The following is an 11,384-nucleotide window of genomic DNA, read 5'->3' as shown; positions in this document are numbered from 1 at the left end:
CAGCTGTGTACTCTTTTAATTTGAGAAATACAACTCTTTACTTTGCTCCTCCGTCGTGTGCCTTGGTTTCAGCCCCAAAAGGATTAAAATGTACTAAAATGTGTAATTTGGTTTGCAATAAGCTCACGGCATCATCAGTGAAGGCTTAAAACCAGTGCAACTATTTGAAGTCTGGACTCTTGATTGTTTCCTCAAGTTGGCCAATTTCTCCTCACTCCAGTGTTTTACTCGGATGAAAATAAATCGTGAAAAGAGCACAAAACCATTTCACTTTCAAATGCCAAAAGACGATACAAGACTGATGCAAACGAAGACGATTACAATACTCTATTGCTAATCCTGCATTGAATTTTTTTACTTAATAAATGTACAAAATTATTAGCAGCAAATTGAACATGTACCAGAAGTAAAAGTAGATCTAGATATGCAGACCGGACCCAGTCAGTGTTATATTTATACTGTAATATAACCAAGTTGTACGTAAATGCTGTAGTTTGAGCTAATTTGAACTACTTGTATGCACTTAAGTGCTTCCGTCTTATAACAATGCATCATATTTTATGAACTGATGCTATTTTTTTTGTTTCTAAAAATATTTATCTGAAAAGACTAAGTAACTACAGCTGTTAAATGAATGCAAAGAAGTCAAATGTAGAGGAAATATACCACTGTATAAAATGCGACTGTGTTTAATGGTGTCGGTGGGGGTGGGGGGGGTTACTGGAGAACCGATGACACAAAGTAGACCAGTGGAGTAGCTTTTTCCATCTGTGCCCTTCTTTACTCTCAGGCTAATTCGACTCTTGATTGACACTAATCAGACGGTGACCCTGGCTCGAGATGCATCAGTGATGCTGTCGACGAGTTGATGTGTGTAATCTGTCCGTGTGGAGGACGTGGACCCTAAACGGTGAAGGCCACAACCAAACAGTGTTGGCCGTCGCAGTTTTGCACATCAGCATGCCTCAGGTTTGATATTCGGCACAAAGCTGATGCTTAACGGGAATCCATTTTGCTCAAAAATTTGGTCATAAAACCAGCATATTGGACGGTGGCGGCGCTGGAAGAAAAGTATAGGGCATTTGACAAAGATGATAAAATGTGAATCCATCCAAAAGTTGTTTGGATATTTCAGTTTGGACCAGACGTTGCCATCTGTAGAGCCGCCATCATGGCTAAAAATACTACAAAGAAACAACATCAAATAATCCCTTTTCCACTCCCCCGGCCCATCCACCGTCTTTAGCCTGGCTAAGTAATTAATAAAAGCACTAATTTTAGGGCTGAAATCTGCACCTCAACCTTATAATTCAATGTGCAATTCCTCGCCTAAATCCGTAAGCTTTAAAATCCGAGCGAGAATTTCGTTTGCCTTTCATGGCCACGGCATTGAAGTGCACATGGATCGTTCCTTTGAGTCGACGGTGCAGAGCCTGCTCGTTCCCTAATGAGCATAAATAATATGATTAACTCCCAATAAAAATGAATTGGCAACGGAGGGGCCGCTGGCAGGCCACGGACTTATAAGCTGGCGCGGAGAGTGTTGTGTGCGTCCCTGCTGTGGTGCGAGGAACATTTCTCCAATCGTGACCCAGTTCTGTTATCAAACTGAATCAAATGTGATTCTCGTCTCTCTGCAGAGAGAGAGGGAGACAGAAATGTGTGCAACTGGCAGGACATCAAGCTTCTGGTTTTATAAAATTGCTGACTGGTTCTCAAGATGGCATGCGGCTCTCCACTTACTGCACCAGTGAGCTCTTTCTCTCGGCCTCTCCCTTTCATGACAATAAGCAGCTAGGTATTTGAAATCCTTTGAAATCTCTTTCTGTGGCTCGAGCAGCAGTGAGACATCATTTTCAGTCCTTCTGTTATGCTGCATCCATCAGCCATCAAGTGTTAAGTTTGGGGCAACAACTCCTAAACCGAGAGATATCAAGGAGGCCGGTCGTGAGCGTACCAAGCCCCGGCACCAGAAAAAAATGAAATGAAAAGAAAAGGCTCATTAAATGTGCGATTTGTTACAAACAATCATTTCCCGTCCTTTACCGTGTACGCTCACCTCACGTCTTTGCATGTTTTCAGAAAGAGCACCGCTGCTGGACTCAGTACAGGGGTGGGGGGGCGCGGTGGTCGCAGCACAAGGGCACTAACACGAAGCACGAATATGGCAACGATGCAAATTCTGCAGGAAAGAAAAAAAATTCCTTGCTCAAAATAGCACTGATTATACAGGCAGGGCGGAGAGGAGGAATAGGAGTGTCAGAGGAAAAAAAAGCCTTTTGATGCTTGGCAGACAAAAAGAAAAAAAGACACCTCACAGACCTCGGCATTAAACGGTGTACTTGAGAGGAGGCAACACACAAATCTACTTGGCTTGCAATATGAAAAGCTCACTTGGCTCCATGGAATACACGTTGTAACATCACATGGCACACATTGATACTGTCAACATATGGATGTGTACATTTCTGACCTTGCATCCCCTGGCAGGGGGTGTTAAAAAAAAAGAAAATCTCAGCACAACAGAGATTAGGGAGTGACAGTGATAAACTTCCCCAGTGGGAAATGCACAATCACGTTGGGTTAATGAAATGCTATAGGGGCAGGTCACTCTGGCGTTGGTCGCCAACGAGTCCGCCGTCCAGTAAAAAGCTCCACTGCGTTGACCAGCGGGCTGAAAAGTGATGAGAGCAGTGAAACTGAAACAAACAGTAAAGTTGCAGGCGATAAAACCCAAAACAATAAGATGAGAGATGCTGAGATGCTCCCTTGAGAGAAAGGGGAGTGCAGAGAGGCTGATCATTTTCTCTTGGTTGGTTACTACGAGCAGCGCCCCTTCACATTATCTACGCACATATTAGGAGCTCTAAAACAGACAAGGCTTGTAACTATTGCTGCGATGATGTGAATGGAGTCAAGCAACTCCCAGTTGCACGTTTATTGCCAGCCCAGAGGAATTATTGTGTTTTTGATCAAACTCTATTCGGTTAAACACATGATATCACAACACCTCATGCTGCAGTTGTCGCTTTCGATCGGGTGTGGAACCTGAATTCTGGATTGAAAATGTTTTATTTTTTAAGTGTCAGGTGTGACTTATCTTTTCCCCCCTCGTCATCGCACGCTGTCACCATCCTCGGGCCCCTGTCATGTTTACATTCTTCCAGGCCCCCTTGGCCAACTGGAGCATTAAAAATGAATAGGGTACCGCAGGGAGACGCCATGTTTAATGCATGGCTTCATCTCCTGCCTGCTGAGGCCAACTCCGCTTTTTCTCAGGATGCTACTCGCACAAAACACACCCTCGGTGAGAGGAACGAGCACTATACACGACGGCGCAGTCCAGAGGTAAAAAGGCGGTACACTGAGTTCCAGGGGCCTTCCGAGTGTGGACGGCAGCGAGTCGGTGGTGTCCTCGGAGGTTGAGCAGGACAGAGAAAGTGCAGCAGGCCCCGGGGTCGACACATGAAAGCCGTCTTTGAAGCATGCTACACACTGGGAATGGTGGATTCGAGGAATCACGTATGCCTCTTTGCCTCCATAGAAGAAGTATTTTCGGGGGAAGGCCCAGGGTGATTTACTGCTCATTGTTGCGCACAATAAGAAGAGATCAAGAGAGTTTTATTTATGAGGATGGATTGGAGCTACAAACCATCTGAACAGTTTCCAGAACCCTCTTTCTCATGAAAAAAAAGCCACACAGTAGAGACACTGAACAGAGCAGGATATAAAAGGAAATTCTATATTCCTGGCAGTTTCGATGGAATCGACCCGCGGAACTTTTATTAACGCCAAGTTATCTTAGAGAATCTAATCAGGCAACCATAATTTATTCAGCACTTACATTTTAAGGGGCAATATGATGATGTTATGCCGTGTGTGTGTGCGTGTGTGTGTGTGTGTGTGTGTGTGTGTGTGTGTGTGTGTGTGTGTGTGCTGCTGCTGCTGCCAAATTAGCTCTTAAACCAACAGAATTGGCTGCACCCTGCACTATAGTCAGCATTACTATAATTATTACAAGCATCCGATTATATTTAGAATACAATCTTTTATGGTCTGGATCCAGCCCCCCGGAAAAAAAACACACATTTTTGTTGAAAGGGATAAAACAGTAATTTAATAAATTACCCTCTAATCATGTGATTGGTGGAGTGACTACTCTATCATCCGGCCATGTCATCTAATCTTCAGAGCTGCTTGCCGCCGTTGTTTTTAGATGACTGTTGTTTTGGTTTGATTGTTGCTGAGCAATCAAGTCCGCCAAGATCACTCAACATTTACTGCACATATTGGGACATCCAATCAAACGACCTGGAACCTTGGCCTTGAAGTGACCCTTCCAGCTCCTCGGAGAACCCCACTTTCCGTCATATGAGCGATGACATTTGAAGTTATCCTTTTCGAGACGCAATGCCAAATTTGGAGAGTGGGAATGTGTTTCTTCACAATGTGTAATCAGAAGTTGCTTTTGTTAAATGTATACTGTAAGGGGGGAAAGCTGCCTTTGTATTGGTTGTAAATGTTCTATCACTGTCCCCCTTATCCTGAGGTGACCCAGGAAGTTGTCCTGGGTGCCAGATGGTCTGCTTCTTTGGTGATTGGCAGATGTTTTCTCTGGATTAAGCCCATGACACCTTGTGAAAAACTCAACGCGGAGTTCCAGTCTTCGCAGGCTCACCCCGCCTCCACACCTGCTCTCGCTCCACACAGCATCGCCACAGCTCCGCGCTCCAACCGGATTCAGTTCCACAGTGCTTCGGCCAGCGCGTCCTCTCATCAGCGATGGCCACTTGTGTGTTTTTTCTTCTTCTCCTTCCTCTTCATCTTAAGCTCTTTTCAACCATCACATCGCTTTGATGTTGTTGTTGGCCACTCGACTCCAACAAATCAACAGAGGTCAAGCGGCGCAACTAACGGACGGGGAGCGGAAATGGGCCTCTTTGTCGGAGAGGAGGGTGTTCTCTATTGGACAGCAAAAAAGGATGACACGACATTTGTGTTCTTGCTTCAGCTCAGTTGTGTGGAAGCAGGAACTGCAATTACCCTGATTCTAGCACAGTTTTGTCGTGACTGCAGATTTGAACTATGCTTTTTGCCAGACATGGTGGTTTTGGACGTGACGTAACGAGGATCAAACTGTACGATTCTTTGTTGTCTCAGATCGTCTCTGCAGCATTGTCTTTGTCGGACAGCTGCATGTTTCTTCTCAAGCATGTATGATTTGAAATATGTGTTGCAACAGGCCCCCCCCTTTTTTTTTGTCTCACTTCCACCAACCTCACCAGGCCCCGACCTCAAATAGCTTCTAAATCCTACATGCTCTAAAATCTTGAAAGCGTATTTCGAAATCCATTAAGTCACTAAGAAAAGGATTTGAAATCCACTGGACAGGTTTTTTTTTCTTTGCTCTCTCTCTCTCTCTCTCTCTCTCTCTCTCTCTCTCCCCATGACTCACATCACGGTGCATTTGTGTGTCTGAAGATATTAATTTTTCAGCTACTCTGCCTCAGCTCTTTTCTCAGAATTTATGCTGAGGTAGTACAGACACACTGCACATCCCATCACTTTATTGTTTTCCTTACATGAAGCTCAGTTCACCCACAGATGGCCCTCTGCCCTGTCCTGTTATGAAGAGCATAGGCAAAACTATTGAGTTTAAAGTGCGTCACAGACTTCTTCTATGGCTCCTGCCTTCAAGGCCCAGGGATTAGAAGATAATTGGGGGCTGCTCTGTCTCGCTGAAGACGCTGAAGCTACTTCTTTTGTCTCGCAACCTAGTCAACAACTCTGTGATGACAAACAGGGACACGAAGAAAGCAGTATATTCAGCATTGTGAAGAATCAGCAAGTCGAGGAGGAGTCGGTAACAAGTCTTGCCTCGCTTGGTAGGATTCTTGCAAGGGAAATTGCAAGCTTTCGAGAAAGACGGGCAGGAGGAGAAAGAAAGGGACGTCGACAAGACAGAGAACAAAGATGAAGACAGTGTGAAAGAATGTTCTCTTCCTCAAGTCGTGATATTGATGTGGGACACAGTGAAGGAACTGTCTGCACTGCAAGAAGAGGAAGTAAAAATTGCCCAAACAACAAACAGTTTAATGCTACTATTTAAAGCTTGAAAGATTCTACATCTTAGATAACTATTCAATCTCGCCTTCTAAGAGTTGAAGCCATGTTGTTGATATTCATTCACTGCCCTTCTACTCTGACTCCACGTGTTCTTCCAAGGGTTGAACATAAGGAATGTGTTTGACTGATAGGGAATTTGAGTTTGTGCCTGTACATAATACAAACCATTCGTTCATTAGTGACAATCCAAAAATATAAATCCTGTTTTTAAATATGTTTTGGCACTGTGCAGTATCTGGGCGAATAGGACTGGAAGGAGAATGGGTGCAAAGCAGTGTAAAAGTGTGAAGGTGTAAAAGCACAGGACTGAGGGTGTTCAGATCCGAACATGAGATCTGACAGCACCGTCTGCCCGACTGAACTGTGGTCTTACATCGCTGCGCCACATCAATCAGTCTTTCAATCGGCCCGTGAAAGAGACAAAACACGAGAGAGAGAGAGGGAATGAAACCTCCTGAATCCTCCTCAGGCTTTCTGATGATACCATATCTCCCCATCTATAAACCATCAGGTGATGGAGGAGAGTGAAATGACATCGAGAGGAAAGAAGATAGATAAAACAATAAAAAAGAGGATGAGGTTAATAATGTCACTTCCTAAGCAGTTGACTGTGTTGTCAGGTTAAGAGGCAGCTGATGGGATGAACAACAGCTTATTATATCTCCAATAGACGCATTGAAAAGGAGGTAATCAAACTGGTGTATGTAGGGTTATTCTTTTATTGTTAGATTACTTAAAAAAAAAAAAAAAAAAAAAGTAATCTCCCTTTAATTACTTTCATCTCCTCATCTCAGTTGCTATTAAAAGATCTCCCGAACTCCGCGGTGTGCTCCGTTTGTTTCGACTGGGTTGAAGGCCAATGGTAATAAAGCGCGCTGCTTCATTTCAGCTCATATTCCTCTCCTTATCTAATCCCATTAAGGCCGACGCTTCAGGAAATAGCAGTGCCTCCTGGTAATGAAGAAATACATTAACCGAGCGACAAAATGGCCTCACTGCGCAGAGCCTGTTTTCTCCTCCAGTAATCCCTGCGACATCTCTCACGTCGAGTTCTGTGACTGGCTCTGTCTTTGTTTATACAATGCAGATCCACTTAGTAAAAATTCCATTCAGTTAAACTGCATTTTTGGGGGGTAAAAAAAAAAGGATGTGTGAGGCTACTGCGCGTCACATCAGTAAATCGGGATGTCAAGGTAAGCGGAGGCGTTATGCCGTGTAAGCCTTTGTTCCACTCTCTTCAAGGCCTTAAAATACCTATATTTTTGAATATGAAGCAACGTCACTGTCGGCGTGAAAAGCCTGGGTATCCTATTCTTAATGCATGATGGTAGAGTGATCCTCAAGCAGCAGCTGCTGCTGCTCCTACTACCCGTGAACTCACCAGTCAAGGTTCAACAAACTTAGTTCTAAGTCTAAATGTCTGAAAATTAAATTGTGTTTTGTATTTCTACTTTCAAACATGTCATTAGAGTACCTTCCCACAGTATATCCCATCACATATCAAGCCAGTCACTAAAACACCGTTGACATGTGAGCTGAATTGCTGAGCATAATCTACTTTGCATAGTCCTGGGGGGGGAACCAACTCTCTCTCTCTCTCTCCCATAACTACACACACATCTACACAGCAGCCTGTCTGCACCAGTTAGCGAAGGATGCATTATGAAAACACTTCAGTCACACCTTCTCTGGGGAACACGAAGGAAAGAACACTATAAGGCCTGAGCAAGAAGTGAGAGTGAATAACTGTGGCATTAGCCGCCACAGGTTTAATGTGGCTGGTGTGATACAGATATTTAAGCTGATCAAAATGATTTATGTAGAGGTTAATCATTTATTAACGGCATAAAAGCCTTTATAATTTAAATTTGTTGCATTTGTTGGGCCTCACTCTGATGGAAGTTATGTCTGAGCAGCTTTTTTCCCCCCAGGGTAATGGAAGCTAATTGATTGCATGGAGAAAACATTTAACCACAATTCTCATTAGCTGTGTTTTACTGCTTACAGTACTATTCATATTAGTCCCTCTTCAGGCAAAAATCCTGAAAATTTACCGCATCTGGCTAGAGGATAAAAAAAAATTAACACACCCTGTTAAGATGGTATAAAGTAAAAGGGAGTATAAATAAACTGTGCAATCTACAAATTCTTCCACATTCCTTGGCTAAGCAAAAGAGTAACCATTATATATATATATATATATATATATATATATATGGGGATACGTTTGAAAGTGCTTCATAAAAGATGCATGTAGACACAGCGGCAACCGTTGGTATTACTTTAACACAGAAGCTTGTAGAGCAAGATAAACTGCAAGGAAGGTTTCTTGAAACTAAAAAATGGCGAATAGAATTAAATAATTAAAGGTATATAATTGGTAAATTTACTTTATAATGAAAATCAATGCTTAGTTTTAATACCATTATATTACTCAGAAACAGCCCTTCTTTGAGTCAAGTGAAATGTGATTGAATACTATTCATGAAATTGATAAAAGAGCCTGAGATGAGAAGCGGAACCGATTATTATATTCATAGTCATCTAGTAGTCATCTCTTTGAGTGTTTTAAACAACTGGATGATGAAAATGAATGCAGACCCTCTGATGTTGTGCCCATAAGAATTTAACCTACGAGTTTATCACTTGTATTCTGCTGCCACCTGTTGGAGTGTGGACAATATGAGTCAATAATATCCAGAAGTATTGTGGATTCACATTTACCTTATAATTACAGGCCTTTGAAATAAAATTACTGTAGTAACCTCCATCTAAAAAAACCTTATTGAAAAAAAAGTTAAAATATCCCCATAATTTCCCTTTCCTCCGACAGGGGCAGATATTAAAATGTGTCAGAAAAGAAAAAAAAATTATCTCATTCTTATTGTCTTCTTGGCCTCAGACATTCCTCGATAATAATGCTCACCAAACAATGATCGTCTCTTTGTCCAAATTTATTCAACAACAAAAGGGAAATCTGAATGGGGGAAAAAAAAAACAAGTTTAGATTCACTTCTTCGCAGTTTCCTCCTCAGCCAAGTTCTTGATGATCTCTTCTTTCTTGGCCAGGAGACGCTCTTCTCTGCGTTTGCGAGCCTCCTTTGTCTTTGAGCGACGAGCCTCAGCCTGGTCACTGGATTGGGTGGAGGAAGCAGGAGACAGAAAATTAGCTCACTTATACAAGGAAAAATCAACTGCAACAAAAGTGTAATTGCATCAGATTCCAGAAAGCCCAAATGCTTAATATGGGGATACAAAGAACATGATGAACAAAACGTCAAAAAAACATCAAGATGAAAAAAAGAGGAACTTACGCTAGGAGCTTCTTGCGAGCCTTATCTGCCTTCAGTTTGTGGATGTGCTCCATCAGGATACGTTTGTTTTTGAAGACATTACCCTTGGCCCTCAGGTAGAGGCTGTGGTACCTGGTGAAAAGAGGAAGACTTCTTCTTGAAACTGGAATTTAAATTAAACTCTTGTTCACAAGCAATGGGCACTGAAATTCATCCTTACATGTGCCTGTCAATTTTCTTGGCCTCCCTGTAGCGACGAAGAAGACGACGCAGAATTCTCATGCGGCGCATCCATGTCAGCTTTTCTGGCATACGGGCATTGGCTGTACCCTTTCTCTTACCTGGAGTAGGAAAAAAATAATAAAAGAATGGTAAATTACATTCATGATTGAAAATAATAAATATAGAAGTGTCAACTCATGTTCATATAAATTTCATGCACTTTTCTAAAACTACTAAATTATAGCATGTGGTTTGTTATGTATTTAAATCATTTATGTTTGACAGAAATGTAATTACGCACCGTAACCCGTGTGACGTCCCTTGCGGCGCGCCAGTGTGTTCTTGCGGCAGCGAGCACGGGAATGGACCGTCACAGGTTTTCTGATGATCAAGCCATCCTTCACCAGTTTTCGGATCTGCTGGCCTGCAGAACAAATGCATTGTAGACAAGAGGGATGAGATGAGGGCCCAGGTCACAAATTCACCGAGAGAGAGAGCACAATCGCAATGCAAAAAGCAAACAACTCACGAGAGTTTGCGTTGGCTATCTCATTGGTCTCGTTGGGGTCCAGCCACACCTTCTTCTTGCCACAGCGCAAGACGCTGGACGCCAAGCGCTTCTGGAGCCTGAGCATGCTGGTTATAAATACAGTTGAAAAAATATGAGTTTTTTGCAGGATGTGAGGTGCGTACACTGCAAGGGCGATTCTATTAACATTTAAGAGCAAGTACAGGTGAATCATGTCATTGGTTTGACACGTTGCTCACGTAACACACAACTCTCAGCATTTATGTCAGAGATAAAAAAATTATAACTGCATACAATAAATAAACACAGGAGGTAACCCATGACACTGAATTATTCTCTTGAATCCCAAATCAAAGTATATTATTGACATACATCTCTAAATGTAACAGCACAGGTGCAAGGTCACTTGGCATCCAATTAGCAACATCGCCAATATGTCCACTTACTGTTAAGTACCCATCATTATGTTTTAATCATCTCAAGCTTAACTACTAAATCCTGTTTTCTTTAACATATATGAACAATTCGTCGGTGGCCGATGAGTTAGACATCACGCATCATGTTCTGATTGGAGGAAGCAGGTGGATGATCCAATGTCACGCCCCTATTTAAAAGACAGACCACTGTATTGGATGGAGCTAACAGCGGCCTATGACAACAAGGCGTTACAAAGGAACCCCTTCAATTTCAATATTTATATTAACCATGAAACGATTTTTTTTTTGTAATCAGCATGTTCGGCTTACATATTGTGTTGTTGCTCACTGACTCGCCACCACGGACCTGTTATCTTTCAGTGACATGTTGTTGTGACATGTCTTTGCTAGCGTAGCTAGGCTAGCTCCACCGACACGGGCCCGACGTGTATTCACATAGAAATCGACAATTTTTTCTCCTCGCCAAACAAAGCCCGTGCTCGCTAATATGTTAAATAGCAGAGCCTACAACCCAATGGATCATTCGCTTAGAATAAACGCATGTTTAGTCATCCGACATGTATCTTACCTCATGGCTGCCGCTGGCTCGGGAGGAACGGAGGAAACTGGCAATTTGAGACCCTACCATTATAACCGTGGTCACGTGGGTGACTCAATCGTAGCATTCATTGGGAAATCGTAAATGAAGGCATCACATGATTGTTGATGTTAAGTGTTAAATTTTGTCTTAAAAATTTTAAATGTTTTATTGAATATGTATAGCTTGATCTGCCTAAA

The 11,384-nt window shown here is 42.5% G+C and overlaps 1 protein-coding gene across 1 annotated transcript; it reads right to left on the bottom strand.

Annotated features, from left to right (window-relative positions):
* Nucleotides 1-9,064: 9,064 nt before the first annotated feature.
* LOC118287533 (60S ribosomal protein L19) lies at nucleotides 9,065-11,288 on the bottom strand. Its single transcript, XM_035612827.2, has 6 exons — nucleotides 11,176-11,288; nucleotides 10,171-10,277; nucleotides 9,943-10,065; nucleotides 9,640-9,760; nucleotides 9,441-9,551; nucleotides 9,065-9,259 (listed from the first exon to the last, which is right to left on the bottom strand). The coding sequence occupies exons 1-6, from the start codon at nucleotides 11,178-11,180 to the stop codon at nucleotides 9,136-9,138; spliced, it is 591 nt and encodes a 196-aa protein (XP_035468720.1). The 5' UTR covers nucleotides 11,181-11,288; the 3' UTR covers nucleotides 9,065-9,135.
* Between the last annotated feature and the right edge of the window lie 96 nt (nucleotides 11,289-11,384).

The sequence above is a fragment of the Scophthalmus maximus genome, chromosome 16 (genome assembly GCF_022379125.1).
Source record: "Scophthalmus maximus strain ysfricsl-2021 chromosome 16, ASM2237912v1, whole genome shotgun sequence".
In the NCBI taxonomy this organism is placed as follows: Eukaryota; Metazoa; Chordata; class Actinopteri; order Pleuronectiformes; family Scophthalmidae; genus Scophthalmus; species Scophthalmus maximus.
This window is presented reverse-complemented; position numbering and strand designations above follow the sequence as displayed.